This window comes from Polypterus senegalus, chromosome 4 (assembly GCF_016835505.1).
Source record: "Polypterus senegalus isolate Bchr_013 chromosome 4, ASM1683550v1, whole genome shotgun sequence".
Taxonomy (NCBI): Eukaryota; Metazoa; Chordata; class Cladistia; order Polypteriformes; family Polypteridae; genus Polypterus; species Polypterus senegalus.
In genome coordinates this window covers 71,109,204-71,133,702 of record NC_053157.1, presented here as the reverse complement: position 1 = coordinate 71,133,702, position 24,499 = coordinate 71,109,204, and the positions used below count along the sequence as shown (strand labels likewise).

General features: G+C 37.2%; 1 protein-coding gene across 1 annotated transcript in view; it reads right to left on the bottom strand.

Moving 5' to 3' along the window:
- The window catches only part of LOC120527436 (prostate androgen-regulated mucin-like protein 1 homolog), a 32,935-nt gene extending 12,705 nt beyond the window's left edge, over positions 1-20,230 (bottom strand). The window contains exons 1-2 of the mRNA XM_039750847.1: positions 20,096-20,230; positions 13,880-14,581 (exon numbers count right to left, since the gene is read on the bottom strand). Of these exons, the coding sequence (XP_039606781.1) occupies positions 13,880-14,581; positions 20,096-20,138 (745 nt within the window). The 5' untranslated portion in view covers positions 20,139-20,230. The remainder of the gene's footprint in view (positions 1-13,879; positions 14,582-20,095) is intronic.
- Between the last annotated feature and the right edge of the window lie 4,269 nt (positions 20,231-24,499).

The following is a 24,499-nucleotide window of genomic DNA, read 5'->3' as shown; positions in this document are numbered from 1 at the left end:
ACAGTAATTATGTCAATATGCGTCATGTATAAGGGAAGCAGATAAATTGGTAATTCCAATGTGGCACATGTATGACTGAGAGAAGGTAGGTGTGTGTGTGTGAGTGGGTCCTGGGATGGAGTGGTGATCTGTCCAGGGCTATTTCCTGCCTGAGACCCCCCAATTACTGTAGGGTGGATTTAGTAGGATTGAGAATGATACAACATATATGGTTCAAATTTATTCACTTCAAGTACAGGAATGATAAGTGTCTCAAAAAATAGGTCCAGAGCATTGTGGGTCAAATGGTTATTCACTAGACCAAACTGGCTGATAAACCTCATGTTTATTTGAGTGTTAAAGTCTTTTTCTGATTAAATAAATAAAGTTCTCAAACTTAATATTATATTTGTCATATGTTTAAATGCTGTAAAAACAGCATTTTCAGTCCATCCATCAACTTGAATAGTGTGCATATGCAAATATATTAAAATGTAAAAAATCTTGTGCTGTTCAATTACTTAATTTGAGTCTAGTGTACAAATTGTTCCATACAGCAAAACAACATATAAAAATGTAAGCTAGAATGTTCTCTGAAAGTAAAGGCAAATGATCTGAAAGTACCTACTAAAATAAAATGAAAGTGCTTACAGTGAACAGTAAAACAAAAGGTTGTCTTTGCAACAGCTTATTTGGTAATATTTAGCTCAAAGCACTATGGTGTAAGCTACGACAACATAAAGGAGAAGTTATTTGTTTCTCTATTAAGTGTCAACTCTCTGGACTTTCATTTCATCTATTTTCTTACCTACTTCTACCACAGCCAGGGATTCTTAGGGCATGAGACTGGAATCAACCTTGTATGTGATAATGGCCTATTGTTAAGACAGTTATTCATACACAGACCCTCACTTGGTCATATAAGAACAAATTAGAGTCACAAATAAACTTAAAAAGTTTTGAGATGTGTGAGGAAACTGGAATACTTGGAGAAAACTCACACTGACATAGAAGAACAAGCAGACTGGACAGTGTGGCTGCACTCTGTAGAGTTAAGCAATTGGAATGCTAACTGGAATGAAGAGGCCGTAAAAATGGATGAATGATAACTAACACAACTGTAAGCACTTTTGAAGCAATGTCATGTTTATAATAGGTGGAATAATTTACTGAAATACTTATTTAAAAAGAATTTCCTGATCAGACTAGCTTGGAAAAACTACTGCCAGACATATTGGTAGGTTTATATTTAATTAATCTGTGGTTTGGCAGCCACCACCCTAACATGGGTATCATTTTGTTAGAAGAAACATAATTTATCCACTAAAAGTTTTCTTTCATTTCTGCTAAATGTATTTGTTCAAATAGTGGAAGGAACCCAGAAAATTGGGAAATAACACTTAAATCAGAGAAGGGAAAATATGCACATTTGAAACAAAATGCCTACCTACCACAAAAAATTAAGAAAACTACAGTACTGCTTGGATTCTTAAAAAATAAAAGTGCCAGTTTATGCTACGGACAGCTGTTACTTCATCGGATTGATAGTTAATACACAAGTAGCCCAGATTTATGATGACCATTTAATTTATAACAGAGAGTAAACCCCTAAATGAGTTGGTAGCTGAGCTAACCTGGCTCCCCTGTATTTCACACCATTGGGTTTTCAGTTTATAATCAGACCCTTTCTTTCTGCAGAGAGAAATGTACGCTGTTATTATTAATAGGCACATAAGTAAGTATCAGGCCACTGTTAAATGATGTCAAATATCTGATGTGAGTCTTTACTCCTTAGCACCAATTCATTTTTCCAAATAATTGGGCCTCTAGGGTTAAATGAACATGGAGGACTAATGCTAGCATAGGAAAAGAGATATTCTACCTAGCATTATTTTTAGGTTGGCTCAAGAATGTGAAATGTATAGTTGAAGACTCAAAGTCATCACGGAATAAACTAAGGTCACTACCTAATTGCCACAAATAGGACACAAAAGCATAATCTGTGTATTTATAAAATGTAAAAACATGGAATGGACAAAAACCCAGGAAAAAGTAACAGTTAAAGGTTATTAAAAAAAGTTCCAAAACAGAAGACAGCTAGCAAAATGATTAGAAAACAAAAAAAAAATAGTTTACAGAATTACTGAGTAATGAATCAGAGTCATGTAAAGTAAGTAGATGACAAATAAGTGCTTTGTATGGCAAAATTGCTGCTGAGAACAGAAAGCAGAAAGAGAGGACTGTGTGCACCAATTCTGCTATCATTAGTTGAGAACTGCTCGCTCTGGACTCACTCTTCATCTCCAGGTTGATCTTTAAAGCCATTAAGATCTTATTTGCCCATTTCCCAAAATCTATTCACTACATAAAAGTACTTACCGACAAGCTATGACATGCATGATTTTGATAGCTTAATCTTTGCACTTTTGTACCACACTGTTCACACTCCTTCCATGTGATTAAATGACTTTAGTCAATCAAGACCAGGACCCACAGACTTCAGACAAAATACACAAGCTGCGGGATACCCTAAAGCGATAAAGATACTGTATGTATTTTATTTGTGTGACTTCACCAATGAAATTCATTGAATTAATGTAAATTATAATATATAAAGCTCAACCAGTCTAAAATGAAGAAACAATAACTGCCATCATCACTTAACTGCAAGTAGAGGCATATGGTTTCTGGGGATAAAGGCAAAGCACTGCAATACCCTACTTTTAAGTTGTGGCTTCCTGGTACTCTAAAGCCACTGCATTGTGGTGTAGTGCACCAAATAAAAACAGAACACAAATGAGTTCCACAAAGCAAAGTATCTTATATGTAAACGTCTACGTGTGAAAGTGTGTGTGTCTGTCTGGCCTAGAAGTGAGAGGTGGTGCCAGGGTAAAGGCTCCACCTCCATATAAACAGAAAACTCATTCAGCCGCTAATAACACAAGCAAGGTGAGGATATCAGCAAAACAAAAGCTCAGAAGAAAAACAAAGTCTCTTAGTCGCTAATATCGGCAAAACGGTATCCCTTTTACTTTTCATCCCGCCACTAATGCACAAGCAATGCAAGCACATCAGCAAAACGAATCCTCCTAGGACAGAGATGCCCAGAGTATTTCCTTTCAATTACCTAACATCTCTACATTTCAGTTTTTTTCTGATGATTTCAATAGTTTTTAGGACCCCGGGATTTTTACAGCACGGGCTTACACAGCTAATCCTTCTATATAAAAGTGGTCGGGATTGTCCTTCCATCTCGTGAGTGCTATGCAGGCACGGAGTTTCACACACGCCCCATCCATTTTGCAATGCACGATGGGATTTGTAGTTTCGTTTTTCCAGGTAAAAGATAATTTTCTACTCCAGACTGTGCGATATCTTCTTCTTTCTTACTATATAAAAGCGGTCGGGATTGTCCTTCCGTCCGTGAGTGGAAAGCGTGCGGTATTCCGCTTATCACAGACTTACTACTTGCAGCTTCGGTGCGAGCGACATGATGTGAGCAGAGTTCTGGTGCTCCCATTGTTCCCCTGCTTTTGTGCGCGATGCGCTGGAAAAATAGACAAAATGATGTCTCTGGAAATAATTAATGTTGATGGAGTACAAATGCCTCACCGCGTAGTAAATATCAGGGGGGTTCAAAAGGGCAACCTCAATATAGAAAAAAAAGTTTACATTTCATCACAAAAATAACAGAAACTACGAGTATTAAAGTAATACCGCTCAAATGCAATATAACCAAATTAATGAGTTTGTATAAAATATCAAATTGATCAACATATTGAATTGCCTTAAGAAGTGGTCAACTTAAAAGGCGGTCACCTTAAAAGGCGGGTTAGCCTAGTGTGTTATAAACACAGAACATGTTCAAGAGATGATTCAAGAAATGTTCACCAATTAATTCCTGCCTCATTCAAAGGCCCAAGAAAAAGCAAAAGTAACAAGGATATTTTTGGAAAGACAATGATTTGGTTCTATACAAACTGTTAGTTCTGAAAATTCCTCAGTATTCAGGCACAATTAGCACTTTCCACTCTTCTGCATTTTATTTACAGGATGCTTTATTGACAGAAGTGTAAAATAAATATTACTACTTTGTTTTTTACTTAAGTACATTTTTCAGCTATTTCTACTTTACTTGATTAAATTTCATTTAGGACTACTTTTACTTTTACCTCACAAAATTTTAGGTCAAGTAGCATACTTTTTACTTTGTTACATTTTCCAGCAAATCCTTCTTAGAAGTTACACAGACCAAAATATTATAAATTCATAAAAAAACTTATCAGGTGTGTTGTTGATGTAGGTTATACTTCAGCATTGCTCAGACAAAGCCAATAGAATGAATAGTAACGGTGTAGTGTGCCTTCCACTGCTCATTTGGCAGGTTGTTCCCATGCTTCCCACTCACTGTGACACTGAAACTAAATGTGCATTTTCCCCATGGTTGTTTTTGAATACTATGTTTAAACTCAAATTTTCAAAATGCAAAGGTGAATTTATATACAGTTTAAGGCAGTGTCTTCTGGGCCTGACAGCATCTAATGAAGTCTCTGCTTTCAAGAATTTGCTTTCAAATTTAAAGTAGCGTGTTGATGTAAACTTAAGCTATCTGACACGGAGCCCCTGAAACTCCAAAAAACTGGTGTCTTTTCAACCTTGTGTAAACAAGTTTTTTATGGACTCAAGTAATATCTTCAGATCACAAGTTATATATTGTCTTAACAATATTCGTATGCTGCATTCACAAAATATTGCTGGAGATTCTAAAAGGCCTAATTACTGAAACACTAGAATGAACCCAGCCATAAACGTTGATTGGTAACTGGAGAAGACAGACTCTGGGATTAAGTAAAATCTTTTGGCCTGACAGGGGTCAGAGAATTGTCCCTGTGCCAAACAAAGTGATGTCATGGCCTTGCTGTCCCTAATTATTTGAGTTCTGATACATGTGGTGTCAGTTTTTCCACAAGCAGAGATAAGTAAATTTTGTTGGTACCTTATGGAATTTGAGCTCAGGGAAAGCTAACAGAACACTGCCTTGCCAACTAGAATCTACTCTACAACCACTATGAATAATGAAAAGTAATAGTGACTTGTTAAACCCAGCCACAGGGGATGCACAAACTAGTGTGTTTCTTCGTGCCAGTCCCAAGCCCGGATAAATGGGGAGGGTTACGTCAGGAAGGGCATCCGGTGTAAAATTTTGCCAGATCAACATGCGAACAACAATACAAATTTCCATCAGTTGAGTCCCGGGTTAACAACGACCGCCACCAGTACTGTTAGCCAACAGGGTGCTGGCATAAACTGGGCTACTGTTGGCCGAAGAAGGAGAAGAAGAGGGGGGAGACGTGTCTGGAGGAAAGAGGAGAGGAGGAAGGTAAAGAGAATAGAACTGGGGGTAGGAACTTTGAATGTTGGCAGTATGCCTGGTAAGGGGAGAGAGACTAGTGACTTATTAAGTTAATATTCTAGTTTTGTGTGCAAGAGTAAACTATCAGCAGTGATATATTTTGTCTTAGTCAATTACTGGATAATTACTGCTAATTATTTATTCTATCTTCCACTGAATTGAAGTGTGTGACTTATATTATCTCCAGGCTCCCCTTATTTTTAATTCTTTACATAATTCAGAAGAGAGCATCTAAATTTAACAACATTTACTCATGTCCAGAGCATTCTTCAGTACAACATTGACACTCAGATTTGAAATTGCCATTTCCTTTTGTTGTAATGAAACTGAATTATTGTAGTGTAATATTAATGCAAGTTGATTTCATGCTTATATGTATGGGAAAATGTAATTTTGTTGAATGTGTCTAGTGGAGTGCATTAGAATATGAATACAAATTGAGTACAAAACTAAGGTAAGGAACACCAAGATTTCTTAAAGAATTCTTGGTACAGATAAATTGCATTTCTAAAATTGTATTAATATTTAATGTAATAATTGCCATTCTAAAATCTGACTTTACTTCAGTGAATTATAATAAACCCAATCTGTATTGATTTTCACTAATTTTTTTAGTTTCTCATATACAAAGTATAGGGAATAATCCAAAGTATATTGTAATCATCCAAAAATTCCACCTCCAGATTTTGATGAATCTTGACATTTTAGACCTCCCTGAGTCCGAAAATACAATTTTTTGAATTATGTCTGTGTGTCTGTCTGTGTGTGTCTGTATTGTAAGATAAGGCGCTATATAGCACCTGATACAGATTGGACATGAGAGGCACGTGTAATGTACAAAGACTTTTTTTTTTCTTCACCTATGGGGCACATCTTCCCTGTGAACCCCACAGGCAATACACAGTCCCAAGCACTATTACTCCCTATTAAAGCACAAGCACTTTCTTCTCCTTGGCACCACCACTCCTCCCTCACAACATTGTCCTCCTCCACCAGACTCTGGCCGATGAGTGGTAGTTGCTGGCTCCCTTTTATAGGTCACCTGGAAGTGCTCCAGGTGTTTGATCACCGAGATCCGGCAGCACTTCCAGGTGTGACGAATCTGTTGCCCACACGGGCTCAGGAGTCCCAAACACAGCACCCCCTGGCAATACCTGCGGAACCCAACAGGGCTGCACCCAACTCCAATTCCCAGGGAGCCCTCTGGGAAACTGAGGCACTACTCCAGCCCAGGGGGGCGGCCATCTAGCGTCCAGGGGGAGGTATTGCACTGTCCAGGGCTGCTCCCCCTAAATATAGTGTGCAGGGGTGTCCCGTTTGGGCATGGACACCAGCCGGCTGTTACAGTATGTAAACAAGATAACTTGAGTACACTTTCAGTTAGATAAACCAAATTTTGCATACAAGTATTAGGTACAAAATGTAGATTTCTATCATCTTTTGAGCTATTCGGAAGTGGCACTTTTTTATTCATGCAGCTGCACAGTCCAATTTATTCAGCTTTACTTTAATAATAATTGTTGAATATATTATTAATTTGATTTGATTTGTTGTTGATGGTTCCTTGAAGTACATAATATAATAATATAATCTTTGTCATTCGGTTTACTTCTCAAATATCCTTCCTCATTTCTGAAAGTCTAGGAGAGACCATGCCCGATTTTTAAATATTGCAAGCAAACATGTGTCAATACAGACAAAGGAAAGTTGGTAATGGTGAATTTAAAGGCAAGATCAAAGACATGAGATGAATTTTGGAATGGGTGCATACAGTACATCATGAAACAAAGTCAGTTATCAATCAGGTACACAGGAATTAAGATTCTGGCAGGAACACTGTCCTGTGAAGACTAAAAGGTTCAAAATTCTGCATTGGACTAAAAACACACAAATGTATAAAGTATGAAAAAGTTGTGTTGTGACCATGAAGTGTTATTAAGCATGCCCTCAGAGTCAGATTTTAAAAAGAATAGTAGAAAGTGAATAACCAAGGTTCAAGAGGAGACACCAGACTCAAAGTAATTAAATAAAGCTAATTCAGAACTAAACTAACCCTGCACATGCACTAAGACCCCATCCCCTGAAGTTTTACTTCCAGACTGCCTTTCTCCTTTTCCTTTTTCCTGGGTTCCCATACCTTTATTCAATATGGGACAAGCTGCACACTGTTCCTCCAAATGTCATATTGTAGTTCACAATTGCCCCAAAGATGCCATTAACACCATTAAGCATCTCTTATCAGCAATAATTGTCTCAAACATATTCTTCACTTTTCACATTATACACTTTATGTACTCTTCTGCAAACCAGTCTTCTGCTTTGATTATGTGGAACTCCCTGCATATTTATGGCTAATTTTAGTCTGCTTCCAAGATACACATTTCATTATGTGGATCTCTCATTCTTGTCCTTGCTCTTCATTCCTCTGTCATTGCCCTTGACTCTAGGCTTATAAATAGCTCTTTAAGAGGCAACTGGCAACTTTTACTAATAGTTGAAATTGCAATACAACTAATGTGGAAGATTTTCATTCAATTAAGACAAAGGAACACTTTAGCATTAAAGAAGAAATTTGTTAAGTGTTATTAAGCCACCTGGCTGGTCTGTATGTAAATGAATTGACTGCACAAATCCACTTGTACCTGTTTCAAAAAATAATAAAGACCAAAGTATAAATATTTATAGATTGGCTGAAATGTAAAGAAAAGTGTGTCTAATTTTTAAGAAAATAATGCATATTAGGAACAGGTCAATTAAAATATTTTACTTTCCTGAAAGATTACCTAATAAAACCATCACATTCCTGGCTATTCTGCAGTTCCCCTGTACTTGGACTTGGACTTGGACTTGGACTGTCTAGTTGTTATTTGTTCTGTTGTACATTTACAAAGTGGCAGGAAAAGAATTTGATGGGCTCTAGCACAAAAAATATAAATAAGCTACTTCTTCTGATCCATCCATCCATTTTCCAACCCGCTGAATCCGAATACAGGGTCACGGGGGTCTGCTGGAGCCAATCCCAGCCAACACAGGACACAAGGCAGGAACCAATCCTGGGCAGGGTGCCAACCCACCGCAGACTTCTTCTGATTTGAAATTGAATTCAATCCAATTAAAAAATGACCAACATCAATACAAAATGTCAAGCATATAAGCTAAGGTACATAAAAGATCAATAGTCATAGTTATGTTTTATGGCACTGTGGAAATGATAACACTACTAACTTATTCATTCTGATGTCAAGTAAGCAAGCATAAGAATAATAAAGCCTTAGAAAATAGCAACTGTCATCATGGGCCCCGATGCAACTGCCACATCCACACTGCTTATGGTTAAACTACGACATTTACGTTTGTTTTAATCTGATTCTGTTGCATATGTATTGATATTTATGGCACACAGCAAATCCATCAATTTTAAATTGGCGTTTGTACTGTTAAAATAACAGTCAAAAGTGTATACTGGAAACAGTTTCTATATCAGTTTAAGTGTTAACTTAAGTTTGCAATGCAATGAGTCTGCTGCACTATTATTGCACTATGTACTATAATGTGGCTATATGTTGATGTTTTCAAGACTGACAACAAATACTTTTCATTGTGCTACAAAGTATAATGGTAATAATTGAAACTAAACTCAAATTGTTTGACTTGTACAGTATGTGGCAGGCAGCAATTCACAATCATTTCTGAAACATTGCAGTATCCAGTGGGCCTGCATTCTTTTACAACGTACTGCATACAAAAGGCACATTGGTATTGTATTTGAGCCTAAAGTTAAATTGTAACACCTTTTAAAAATTATGACCTCAACTAAGAGATTTAGCCTTGGAAAATGTAAACTATTGTTTATTCATCACATCTTCATAAAATAATTTCAATAATGCAACTTAACACTAGAATTACCAGAGCCTACAAAAAATCACCTTAAATCGCTTCTCACCTCTCCGTCAGTGTCTTTTGTCCTGTAAATGTGTCCATAAGCAGCAAGCAGCCAGCAGCCTGCTATCACATCCCCCACCCCACACAGTTTTCTCAGCTGAAGTCTGTTTACCTGGGTGTCAGTTGCTTAGAGTTGCATAGAGTGAGAAGTCAAGCAAAATGACACCTTTTATAAATACTATATCGTTATTTGGAACACTTGCATTTCATGTGTGTTCCGTGTCTACAACGATCTATGTAAACACATCATTAAAACAGAAACGTTTTTCATGTTTTAGTAATAATTGAGAAAATGTAGATGTGAACTGTATAATGTGTGAAGCCTGAAGTCCAAATATCAAAGAAACACTTTCACAAAAGTTACAAATATAACGGAACAAGTGCGCTTTTATTCAAAAATATAACTGCAGAATAAAAAGTGCACTAAATTATTACTATATTATTACTAAAACATGAAAAACGTTTCTGTTTTAACGATGTGTTTACATAGATCGTTGTAGACACAGAACACACATGAAATGCAAGTGTTCCAAATAACCATATAGTAGTGGAGTGGGAGGATGTGATAGCAGGCTGCTGGGTGCTTGCTGCTTATGGACACATTTACAGGACAAAAGACACTGACGGAGAGGTGAGAAGCGATTTAAGGTGGGACGGATCTACGAGTTTTTTTGTATGCTCTGGTAATTCTAGTGTTAATTTGGACTTCAAAATGATTGCACTGGCCCTTAAAATGAAGTATGTCCAGTAAAAGAAGGAATGCATGAAATGGCAAGACAACAGTTTATTACAGAAAAAGTCTGTATGAGGTAAAATACATAATAAACAAGAATAGTTGTGTCTAAATTTCCATCCATCCATCATCCAACCTGCTATATCCCAAATACAGAGTCACATGGGTCTGCTGGAGCCAATCACAGCCAACACAGGGCACAAGGCAGGGAACAAACCCCGGGCAGGGAGCCAGCCCACCGCAGGGCACGCACACACACACCCACACACTAGGGACAATTTAGAATCGCCAATGCACCTAACCTGCACGTCTTTGGACTGTGGGAGGTAACTGGAGTACCCAGAGGAAACCAGCACAGACACGGGAAGAACATGCAAACTCCATGCAGGGAGGACCCGGGAAGCAAACCCAGGTATCCTAACTGTGAGGAAGCAGCACTACCCACTGTGCCACCTGTGTCTAAATTTTAATAATTAAAATGTGTGTTTCAACTTAAACGTCTAATTATTCCAGATTGTAATAGAAATTTGTCATATCTCACCCTCGGAAAGAGATCCCTAGTAAATGATCAATAATTAAAAATCACATATTTGTAATCACTGAACTTAAAATAGAAATTTGCCTCTTTTCAATCTCAGTTCATAGAGGGCTAGATCCCAAGTAAAGGTCCAAAAGTGAAAAATAACATTATACTCGTAATCTCTGACCTTGAAATAGTCTGAAATAACACATGCTTATGTTTGAAATGTGTAATTTATAACTTTCTGGGAGTGGTTCTTACAAGGACCATTGGTAATGAAGCAAATATCTATTATGATCAGCAACCTCAAAATAGCATAAAACAACATTCCACATGCCTATATTACTGATCTCGATTTTTTAAAGTTTTGTAAAAAGCAGTAATTTGACCCCTTGTATCCCAATGGGGGGACCTCTGGAGCTGGTGATGCAATGTGTACAATTTTAAATCCTTCAGATCACTTTGCTGAAGACATCCATTGGTTTACCCTTTATCATAAGGGTGTAATTTCCTTCACAAATTATAATCCAAAAATGGCCTAAAAAAGAAGGTTTCTCAGGTCTAGAATGCCAAAAATACAGGGGGAAACCACAAAAGGTTTGACGTCTTGCATAACTAGACCTCAAGACAAGTCAAACACTATATCATATGTTGGGGTTTTCTAATACTGGTGAGTCAGGAGGCACCAGATGAAAATAAAATTGAACTGATTTCAAAGTATTTATAAGTAACACTTATGAATACAAAAACAAAACATTTGAAACAATCAGGCCTAAAGGAAATATGAGCACAATATAAACTTATTCTTTTTCACAAAAAAAATATATTCCATATTTCTAACAGTATGTAAACAAAGGCCTAGAATGGAGGTGCCATGGCTGATGAAATGCAGTTAAGTGGGTCTACTGGAAACAGAACACCAAGCTGTTAGTCATCAAATTTTTTCAAGTGCTTTGGCTTTACATCATTTACATGTGACTGACCTCACAGAAAACTTGGGAGGCTGACCGATAAACTGCTGCTCTAAATTCTTCCCTTTCAGCAGCTTTACAATATACTATTTAGCAAGATAATGAGATAAAGGAACATTCTGGGAGTGGAAACAGCAAAACCGCCATAACTGCAAGAAGTGATTGCTCTGATGGTATGCTTTAAATTTGTATGAATTGTGTTTCAACAATGCTACAGTGACATCATCATTTTCAACTCCAGCTTTCAAGCAAGACTTACATGATTGCAGAAACAACGGAAATACCTGCTATGGATCAGACATCAAGGGGAGCATACCATACGATAAAATGTGCTAAAATATGTGACTACACAATTCTACTCGACAGTTAATCTATTTATTTGAATTTTTTTTTAAGTGTGTACTATGGGATTTCTGCTGTATCTACCGAGGATCACATTTTTTTCTTAGATATAAGCTTTCTCCAACCACAAATTGTAGCCTGATTATAAACATAAAATACTTCATATTTTCACTTTATAAGGTCTGTGATGTGCATAAAGGAATACAACTCAAAATTGTATGAGCTGTTGCCCAGGAATCCTTTTTGTTACATGTATACAATGTCACTGATGTTTTCTGCCTTCCAAATAGTGGAATGTCTAAGTGAAAATGACACATATACACAATGTTGTTCACTGTAGTGGATAAAAAGCAGAAGATACTCAAGTTCTTTTTTGGTGTTAATTGTTCTTGGAATGGACTGGTGCCCTGTCCAGAGTTGATTCCTGTCTTGGACCCAGTTCTCCTAGAATTCATTCCACAGCACCTCAGTGACTCTGACTTAGATTAATCCATCCATCCATCCATTATCCAACCCGCTATATCCTAACTGCAGGGTCACGGGGGTCTGCTAGAGCCAATCCCAGCCAACACAGGGCGCAAGGCAGGAAACAAACCCCGGGCAGGGCGCCAGCCCATGGCAGGACTTAGATTAATAGGTTTGCAAATGTTATTTTATCTCTGTTTAATTACCATTTGTCAAATATTTCTTTCCTCTGAGTGTCTTAAATGATAGGCTTTAAGTGTAATACAGGAAGCAATGAAAACACATCAGAACAGTGTAACAGTGTATAGAAAAATGCTACAGAAAATGTACTCACAAACAGTCACACTGTGTGAACTCCACAATGTACTCAATGAAGAATCTGTCTCCAGAACACTGAATTGCCAGCCTCAGTACTTTTAAACCACAATATATTCGAAAGGGCCCTGCCTGTGTTAGGACCGCCCAATCTCCCCATGTCAGAGGTGTGGTGTTCTCTGTGGTTTCCAGTTTTTTGAATATATCCAAAAGGTGTACATGTTAGGCTAACTGGTGATTCTAATTTATCTTGTATGAGCAAGCCATGTGGGAAATTATGAAAACTGACACACTGAAAGTAATTAATGAGAATTGATAAGGGATTAATGGATAGATTACGTATTACATAATTATAGCTATTCTGCTATTTACATCGCTTTGGATATGTTTGCTTAAAGTGTAAAAGCACCTTTTGTCATCATATTGTCTGTCTGCATGAAACAGCTGTGCTTCTAGTTTAACCTTGCACTACTATTAAACTAATAATGCTACATCAATCAATGAAATTCTTACATCACTTAATTGAAATCTGGTGTTTGTAAAAGCAATTCAGACACCGCAAGTCTATCTGGGTCTTAAGCCACATGCATTTCATGAACTTAAATGCTTGGAATTGCATTCTTTTATTTCTGTTCTTTTGAACTGACTCAATGTCACAAAAATATTTAATAAACAATAATGAGATATGGGCGGCACGGTGGTGCTTCCCGGGTCCTCCCTGCGTGGAGTTTGCATGTTCTCCCCGTGTCTGCATGGGTTTCCTCCCTCAATCCAAAGACATGCAGGTTAGGTGGACTGGCGATTCTAAATTGGCCCTAGTGTGTTTGTGTGCGTCCTGCGGTGGGTTGGCACCCTGCCCAGGATTGGTTCCTGTGTTGGCTGGATTTGGCTCCAGCAGACCCCTGTGTTCGGATTCAGCGGGTTAGAAAATGGATGGATAATGAGATATTCCTGTCTTTGATTAGGTCATTGAACACACCTAAGTGTTATGCCAGGTGTACTGTTTCAGCTTGTTTATGTATTTTTTCAAATACACTTACTTACCATTTTTTTTCTCTTTTTATGTATACTTTCCAATAAACAGTCATTCATAGATTTTTTTCTTTTAACTTTGATGACTCCGTATTTAAACTGTTATTATTAAAATCATATAAATTATTACAAATGTTCTTTAAAAATGCCAAGAGCAAGAGAAATACCTGAACTTAATGCGTTGGGTGGAAGCTTTTCGGATGGATAAGATGTAAGGACAGATGATCCATGAAAGACAGTTGAGGTTAAAACTGTTTTTGAGGATACTCCCATTACTGTTGTTGTACTCTGTGACGCTGTCATTGGCATCGTTTTCGCATTGGTGGATGTCCCTTTAGTTGTTATTGTTGTCACTTTGGCTGATGTCTCATTTACAGTTGATGTCATGTTGATTGATGACTCTTTTGTGGTAAAAATTGTTTTACTGGTTGAAGGCCCGTTTACTGTTGATAACGTCGCATCAGCTGATGTCCTAACTGTTGTGGGTGCATTGGCTGATGTCCAAGTTGCTGTTATTGTGGCACTGGCTGAAGTTTCTTTTGTTCCTATTGTTGTCAAACTGGTTAATGACCCATTCGTTATTTTTGTTGTTGCACTGGTTTGTGGTTCCTTTGTTCCTATTATTGGTAAATCGGATGTTGGCTTTGTAGTTGTTATTGTTGTTCCAGTAGTTGATGTCACATTTGTTGTTGCTGTTCTGTCATACGATGGCTTCTCCTCTGTCTCATTAAAGTTGCCAGTTTTAGTCCCACTTGATGTAACCTCATGAGTCAAAGTAGCGGAGATGCTCTTTAAAGAATATCCCTTTGTTGTGGTGACAGTTGATAATATTCTGCTATTTGATGAATTAGCAATTTCTGATGCAAATGCTGTATTAAAGAAAGAAAGACCAACAAGTGATTGTCTGAGCAACTTAACAATTATAGGTAATCCACTTTGAACATTAGTCATTTGATCTTAGCAAACTATTTCCAGTGTTTTCAAAATGCAAAGCAAATCATAACTTCTTTATAGGTTTGATGTAATTTCATTATTTGTATTGGAATAGACAAGGCACACGCATGCCTTTAGATTCACCATACTATACAATACTTTATTAAAATGTGCACTTCACAATATGTACTGCATGAAGAAAAACTTTCTCAAGAGCATTTCAAACCCCATATTTTTATTTTTTGCAACTACATCAAAGTATGAAGAAAGTATTTGCTTAATCAAATTAAGGAGAAAGAAAATGGTGATCCTCATAATAAGTAGGATGGCAGACAAGTATGGAGCAACAAAGGTAAAGTGTCAGTCGGGCTTGCTAACCTCAAGGGAAAGTAACTATCTATTATGTGCCATGGATTAAGATCCCAGGCGATTTAATAACTCTCTTTTATGTTATGTGAGACCAGAAATGTGCCCTGCACTATAAAAAAAATAATATAAAATAAAATAAACACTGACAATTCAGTTAAAAGCTTCATGGATGTTTAGGGAATTTACAGTATCAGTTTAAGTAAAAGAGTTTCAGACTGAGTTGCTTTCCATTTGCTGTTAAGGCAACTGATAAGCCATACAGCATCATGTATTTGTGCTTTAAAAATGAATTAGTCTATACTTTGTACAAGTATACTGTTAGCCAGCAGAAAATAAGTGCACTGCTAAGTGTAAACTGGCCTGGAATATAACAGTGAGGCTATGCATGTGACTGTGCCTTGAGATGGGTTGGTATAGCATCTATGGTTTATTGTAGCCTTATGCCCACTTATGCCCAGTGCTGCTGGGATAGACTCCTTAATTCTCTATTATAATTACTGTAATTTCAAAAGATCTTAATTTATGTGTTAAATTTTGCATGGTTACATCATTTAAGTTAACTGTTTCATATTTTTGAGCCTTTATAGGTAATTTGTGCCTGTCTTCAGGACCAGTGCTACATAGTGTAAGAAAATCAGGCACCAATGCTGTATGGGATGCTAGACCTTATGAACAGATACACACAAAATATATTATTTAGCATATCAAGTCAATCTGAGAATCCACATTGACCTGGGTTGAGCAGATGTATGTGTATTCTTTGGGCTTGGGATTCATTGAAGACCTGTTATCATCCAAAATTCTAGTGCTGCTAGGCTTGGGCTTCATCTACTTTACACACTGGTTATTGAAAATATGTAAATAGCAATGAAAATTACTAACCATGTTTTATTTTTACTATTATTATTAGACCGTGTCTGCGTGGGTTTCCTCCGGGCGCTCCGGTTTCCTCCCACAGTCCAAAGACATGCAGGCTAGGTGGATTGGCGATTCTAAATTGGCCCTAGTGTGTGCTTGGTGTGTGGGTGTGTTTGTGTGTGTCCTGCGGTGGGTTGGCACCCTGCCCAGGATTGGTTCCTGCCTTGTGCCCTGTGTTAGCTGGGTTTGGCTCCAGCAGACCCCCGTGACCCTGTATTCGGATTCAGCGGGTTAGAAAATGGATGGATGGATGGATATTGTTATTAGAAAACAACACTGGTATACAATGTTGGCTTCACTAAGTGATACATTCTTGAGACACAAGTTAGGAGTGCATGGAGGAAAAGACATTTCCTTAACCTTCCTAAAGAATAATTTCTGCTCCAGGGAATAACTGAAATTAACACCATATAGTCATACATAATTAATGGGATTTTTTTGATCACATCTAAAATAGTGATGCCACCTTTTGTGTTCCTATGTTCTTAGTTAATCTGTTGTAATAATTTTCCAGGAATTAATATAGTTTATATATGAAGCTATACATGCATTGAATGAACTACTTTTTACACCAAAGACAGTGCTTATAAACTAAACTGAACTAAACTTAGAAACTAAAGCTATAATGTTTAGACTAAGAACAATCTTTGCAGATATTATATACCATAAAAAAGGAAAGGAAAAAAAAAAAATATATATATATATATATATAAGCAAAGTGTGCCTTTACTTCTTCACATTCCAGTCTTCCCTCCAGCATAACCATTAGCATTAGACATCAAAGTTACTAAACTCTATAAAACATTATTCGTGATGCCAAAATTACGGAATGCAGGCTTGCATACTATAATATTGTAAAGTAACTACATACAATAGTTACGATGCTTCTCTTTATTCTACATATACTATTTGACATTCTAGTCATAGAATATTTACTCTGATATTTATATGACAATTATATATGCCTATGTGTGTGTATATGTGTTAGTTTAAAATGTTCTACAAATACTACTTGATGATAATACAGCAAACTCATACATTTACAAACGTTTGTTTAAATTTGATACTAGTGAGGAGGTAAATTGAAATCTACCAATACTATTTAAAAGCCTAATGATATATAAAATCTGCAGTGGGCTGGCACCCTGCCCGGGGTTTGTTTCATGCCTTGCACCCTGTGTTGACTGGGATTGGCTCCAGCAGACCCCCGTGACTCTGTAGTTAGGATATAGCAGGTTGGATAATGGATGGATGGATGATATATAAAATACATTACATTAAAGACTTTTCTATATTTAAAATGTAATAGTTGCAATATAATGTGACATTTTATTACAGAAGTACTACTTTCATTCTTATCATTCTGTACAGATATAGGTCTTTAGGAGTTAATTTACGAATAATATGTCACAGTAATTGATAATATTTTACGAGTGTCTTCTGATAAGTCACTAATTCTGTATACATATGAAACAGTGGTTCATTTTAGTCTGCTATTGGGTCTGTCACTCATAATATATGGATGAGATCGATCGCTGCATTTTGGATGAGCTGCTTGATGTATTTGATAATTTACAGCTGTGTTTCACTCCATTATGTAATATTCTAATAATAATTGAGAGACAGGTGGCACGGTGGCGTAGTGGTAGCGCTACTGCCTCGCAGTAAGGAGACCTGGGTTTGCTTATCAGGGTCTCCCTGTGTCTATGTGGGTTTCCTCTGTGCATTGGTGATCCTAATTTGTCCCTAGTGAGTGCTTGGCGTGTGGGTGTGTGTCCCGCAGTGGGCTGGTGCCTTACCCGGGATTTATTCCTGCCTTGCGCACTGTGTTGGCAGGGATTGGCTCCAGCAGACCCCTGTGTTAGGATATTGCGGGTTAGAAAATGACTGACTGACTAATTGAGAGAAAATCCATGGTTTTCTAGAAGAACTATTTGATATTCCATTCAAGCTGTACAAAGCTCTTTTTTTAGTCTAGTACTTCCTACTCTAAGATATATAAATGTGAAATTGCACTTTATTATATAAGTCCTATCTATTATTTAACAGTAATAATGCTGCATAAATTTCATTAACGTTAGTCAGCTACCTAAAACACACCATTAATGTGGTTCATTTCATTTTATCCCATTAATACTATTGAATACTGCATTTTTAGATGTGTGATATTTCACATTGCTATTTTTTTTTTTTAATTATTACTTAAATATGGTTTGGTATTTTAGTAATGCTGCATGTCTTTATGTGCATGAGTGAAAGTGCCCTACAGTGAGCAGGCAGCCCATCCAGGGTTGAATTTTTCCTTCCTTCCTTGACTTTGAGACCCTGGAAAAGATTGGTTCAAAAATATTTCTCTTTTTCTTACAAAAACATCAGAGCAATATGGACGAGAACAGGCAGTTCAGCCCAACAAAGCATGAACGCTACTCAACTATTTTTTCCAAAATAACATCAATTCAAGTATTTCTGGCCAGTCCACTTAACAACAGTATGTGTTAACTTGCTCAGTGTGGCTATAGCTCTCTCCATGGAGAAAGAATTTCAAATATATCTATAAAATCACCCATTGCAAGTTTCCCTCTGTGTAATATTTCACTTAGATCACATAAATTCTGTTCATCAGCTCAGTTTGGCTACTTCCTGTTCATGATTCCTAATGTTCTAATATTTTTATTTTATTGCAATTCAGTTTTTTTAACAATGCTGTGTATATTTGGTTGCATAAATGCCTGTGTTCTTGGGTGGACTTAAAGCCCATTGAGGTTGGGTTCCTGCTTTGCATCAACTTCTGTCTGGAGCAGCTTCAACCTCCACAACCCTAAATTGGTTAATGCAGGTACAGATAAGGGACAGATGAATGAATGTTTAGTTAATGTTATTCTATCACCTAGTGCTGTAAATTTAAATTAACAGAGGGTAACTCACTTTATTGTAACAATAATTAATATTAATCAGACATTTTTGGTATGTGGATGTTCACTTTATTAGATAACATTCAAAATATATTTTAAATGTGTTAGATAACTTTATTGTTGAGCTACTGCTTGATATTTTAATAATGTCATTAATTTTTGGTTATATGAATGACTAGGCCTTGTGATGGATTGGTAGCTCATCCACATTTGGCTCCTGCCTGGCGGTAGGCATCAGACTCCATAAGCCTTTATTTGTCAAGAAAGGTGCAGAACATGGACGAATGATTTTTGGTAACTTTACTGTATCACTTTATATATTCACATTTAAAGTGGGTAACTTACTTTATTCTATCGATACTTCATACTATTCAAATTTTTTTAGGTGTGAAGTTTATCACTTTGACATATAATATCCAAATAACATGTAAATGTGTTGTAGAGATACTTCTTGATGCTATAATAATGTATATTTTTGGGTGTGTTAAGTGACCATGTCTTGCAATAGACTGTCAGTCTTTCCAGGCTTCTGCCTTGTACCTGCTGCTGCCAAAATTACTCTGGCCTCTGAAACCTTGAAAATGGATAGATGAATGGATACTTAAACAGTATATTTATATTTTAAAAGGATCTACTGTACAGTAGTTTGCTTTATTCTAGTATTTATTTGATACATACAACTTTTCAGTTTAGTAACTCTTATCAGTCATTGCAGTGTTCACTTTTCACCTAGCAATGCAACTTTAATGTTTTGATGATGGCTTACTTAAGTCTGGCAGTAATGCTGAATCATAGTGCAAGATTACAGAGTCAGTGACTATAACCTTCAGTACCCATTACTTCACGGAGTATGTAATCCAATGTATCTGTTAAATATCATCGCCATGAAACGTTTTTAAATGTCAGCATATATATTTATTGTAAAAACCGGTAAAGTACGTTTTTCAAGCATTTTCAAGTTTGTGCAGCTAAACAAATTAATACCACTACTATTGATATTGATATTTCAATTCACACAACTTCTGTATTTCAGGGGACTTGTCTATATATAATATTTATTATAATAAACGTAATCATCAATTTTAATATGGAACGTTGAATAAACTAAAATTAAACGTTCCAAAACAAGTAAGAACAAAACTCTAAAAGCATGTCATAAAAAGAACTGGAGCCGTTATCTTTAAACTTTCCTGTAGACTCTAGTTTCTATGCGTTATTGGGACTTCCCAGCACAATCGGTCGCCCACTTACCTGCTAGCAGCGCGGAAGATATAAGCAGCAACGCGATCGACATGATTCTTTGGTGCGGCCGCTTCCAGTTACACAGTGTGCAGCAGCCGGCCTAGCGGACTGAGCGAGCACAGGCGGAAACAATGCGCTTGCAGCGATGGGGCTGAAAATACAATATTCTGTGATAAGGGCACGCCTCTTTCCTGACAGGGGCGCACAAACGGACACACAAGAAGGACTGAGGTAAAAAAAAGCGAAAGGGAGCGGATGAGAAGCTAACGTCATCGTGCGGTGCGGTTAACTTTGAGCCCTGCGTTACTGCTTTCAATTGTGGCAAACGGGTCGAGTATATAAAGTGCAACTCCAGCAACATAGTAATCGGTTTTTGATTTAAACCTAATTTAAAATAGTCATAATATAAAATATTGATATCATATACGACAGCACATCCTTATAGATGACAGGTAAGAAATAAGTAACTAGTACATTTTTAGGTAGCCCTTCTTAATTCATAATTTGGAGTATCTGGCACTTTTAAATACGTGTATAGGTAAAGTAAATTAAGAAGGTGGATATACAGATAACGTACATTAACAAATTCGTACACTAAAAATGATAGATAGATAGATAGATAGATAGATAGATAGATAGATAGATAGATAGATAGATAGATAGATAGATAGAAACTTTACTATATTAATGCAAAAGGAACTTGCAGGGTTACAACAGCAGACCAAAAATGTTCATATAACAAAAATTATAAACTTATGTATGCAAATACACATACAACAAGAACTAACTAAATTAACAAAGTGTAGTTATTTACTACACTTTATAAGTGTAATTATGACTAGAGTTGCACATACTTACAAGTTACAGTTTCACAATACAGGATATCCCTCATTGGCAGAGCATATTGCACATGGTGTCTTTGTTAAGTTGTATGGTAGACCAACTCAGTACCATTTACCATACAGGGAACAATAATACCTTGATGGAGAGGTGACTCATTATAAAGCCTGATGGCTGTAGGTAGAAAAAACCTCACATAGCTGTCCTTGGGGCAACACAGCTATCGCAGTCTGTTCTTGAAAGAGAATCTCTGTTTAGCCAAATCCTCTTGCAGGGGGTGACAGTCATTGTACTGGATAGTAAGCAGGTTCCTGAGTGACTTTTGTTCTACCACTTCCTCCAGTGAGTCTGGCCTATCCACCAAGATTAAACTAGCATTTCTATTCAGTTTATTTAGTCTCTTGGCATCACCTGCACTAACGCCGTTTCCACAGCATATGGCTGCATAAAAAAGGCATTAGTCAACTAAAGAGTGGTAGAAATCATGGAAGAATGGCCTGCATACACCAATCAACCTCACCCTCCTCAGGAAATAGAGGCAACTCTGACCCTTCTTGTATATAGCCTCTGGTTTGGTACACCTTTCAAGTCTGTCATTCAGATGCACCATGAGGTATTTGAATGTCCTCACCACCTCCACATCTTCACCATCAATAAGAACCAAAAGCATAGTGGGCTTAACCCTACTAATGGCTACCATTATGTCCTTTATCTTACTGACGTTGAGCGATAGATAGATAGATAGATAGATAGATAGATAGATAGATAGATAGATAGATAGATAGATAGATAGATTTTATCTTCTCTGTTTAAGAATTCACCAATATAAATACACAGCAGATTTCATATAATCTTTCATAAGAAATATCAATGGTTGGAGTTGCTGTCACATCTAAGGACGTAGGTACTCAGTTCCATCACTGTTCGCGTGAGGTTTGTGTGCACAACCCTAATATTTCGTCTGCCTAGTCTGTTTTTCTCTATCCCAAAGACATTGCTGTTTGGTATGTTGATTCTAAATTGGCCTTGACTAGGCCCCGAATGTTGATGGAATTGAGGCCAGCCCAGGGTTGGTTATTGTTATCTGCGTAATGCTGCCAGATCGTTGGGTTTCTTACTGTGGGCAGATCTTTGAAAAAGACAGGATGTGGAGTCAAACACTGCATAGTAGCAAAAAGATGCAATAAGCAGAGCTATGACTTGCATATAGATAAAGGGTGACACATTGGTGTGGTTTTAAGTGCTCTTTGTAAATGGTATGTACCTTTTAGCATCAGGATGAATGTAAAGGATGATTATATAAACATGCATTTTAAGTTATATAGTACCCTTCTATAATGAACACCATCCCTAGGTGCATCACAAAGATAGAACTGCTAAATTAATTATTTGTTTCTTCAACTAAAGAATTGGCAGTGGCTCAGGGTCACAAAGAACTGACACCTTCATCATGGGCTGTATAAATCACTCGTCTTCTTTCTGATCTACTCAATGGAAAGACTTGTTTTGGTTTCATCATTAAAGAGAACACCCTGATATCAGCCATTATACTTAAGAAATGATGACAGACTGTGGCATAGACACAAATCTAGAAGGATGAGTAACTCAAAATGCACAAAACAAAAACCAAAAAAAAAACTCTTTTCAGTGTGCTGTGGAGCCGCTTTCTGTTGTCTCTTCCTCTTTATTTGGTTTCTTTTTCCATCAGCCTAGGAATAGTCATTCATCCTTCCTTCAGTGCAGAACGTGTTTACTGCTGCTATTTATATCGTATTTCAGGGTCACCGAGGGAGGTGTTTTGATGAGCATCTCTGCTCTCCAGATAAATTTATAAAGTCAGACATCCAGAAATTTACCCCAAGCATTCTCATACTCTACAATACAACAGGGTCACAGCACTTCCTCCTCCAAATCCCAGCAGCAACCTTGAAAGAACAATGTGTATGAATGATCCATGGGACATTTTATGGATCTCTCAAAAACAGAATTCCCTGTCTTTCCAGGAGTAAAGAACACAAAACAAGCTCTCAGTACCCATTCTTAGTAAAGTGGCAATTATATGGTCATTCCCTATTTTAGGATATACCTTTCAAAATTAGCATTATTCATACTACTTCACAGCTGAATTAATATTATTGTGTAAAAATAAGGCAGTTCTGTAGGAAAGAAATTGCTTCACTGGCATTATCATACTGCCATTTCAACTGCCTTAACAATCAGCCTGCATTTATTGGTGGCCAAAACAGTAACATGGCAAAAGAATCAAGCACCAGAGACATCCAGTTGATATGTAAGTGTGAATAGTTATTGTGGTGATGCGTATTTCACTTTGTAGATTTTAATGGGCATTGGTAAGAATGACCAAAATAATAAAAGAAAAGGGTTTTATTAAACAAACAAGTGAACAATACGATAAGGGAAAAAATATTTATATAAACGGGGCCAACATAGCAAAGACTACATCATCTGGCTTTCCAACTCACATAGAGTGTCCAACTACCCGTGGGCTGGCTGGTCTACTTGCACACTACCCCTTGCTCTCTTTACCTTAGTTTTGTCCTTCTTTTTCCACATCTGTAGTCTGCCTTCCTTCCCCCAACCAAAAGAGCGTTCATCACTGGCTACCTCCCATCTTTCCAGCTCTTAGTCTAATGATCAAAGGGGCCTTTTAGCCAAAGTCCAGGAACACTTCAGGAAAAACCTTTGTAAGTAAATCTGGGTTACCCGGCCACCATTCAAAAATCTGGTGGTGCTCTGATGAGCTCCCCTGCTGCACCTTGTTTCCCTGAAGGCCCAGGAAAAGCTGTTCTCCCTGGTACTTTTCTGGGTTCTATCCACATCATCCTCTAGTGGCCTGGGGAATGTTTATGATGCTAACAAATCTATTGTTAGGAGTCTGATTTGTACATCATACCATTTTAATATTGATTGTTCATGCATATGGCTTAGCAGAATTGTGGCTAAAAGTAAGTGGAAGGAAATGAGGGGTCTTTGATTAAAATCCAATAACATATAGGTTGTCACTTGAAAAATGAACCCTAGGCAGGGTGAGAAGATCCACCCTGGTTTTAGCAACAGCAAACTTAGTGAGGTGACATAAGTTACTGTAAACCAATAGGTATTATAATTTTATTAGAAAGTTTGCATTAGTAATTAAAGAAATTGGTGTTGTGCTCAAGAATCACATATATTTTTGGGATTATGACATTATGGCCTGAGCATCCATCCCACATAATGAGTCATCCCAGCCTCTTAAGTTTATTATTAATTACTATTAAATCAGTCCTGGGTATGACATTAAACTGCATTCAGTCCTGCAAGTGGTACTCCAACTTGCAGGGAAAAAAAAAACCTGGAGTAAGGATTGGTATTCCAACCACCGTAAAAACTTACCACAGCTCTGAAACAGCAGACAGGATGCCTTTCTGCTCTCTGTTGGAGTAGTTCTGCTGCAGCTGCCCTCAGGAAGATTGCTTACACTATGAAGGGAATGTCAAGTTGAAACCACCAGGGAGCCAGTGGGTTCAGGCCTGTTGGGAAACGGAACTGGTGTGGTGCTGATGTGTTGTCTGT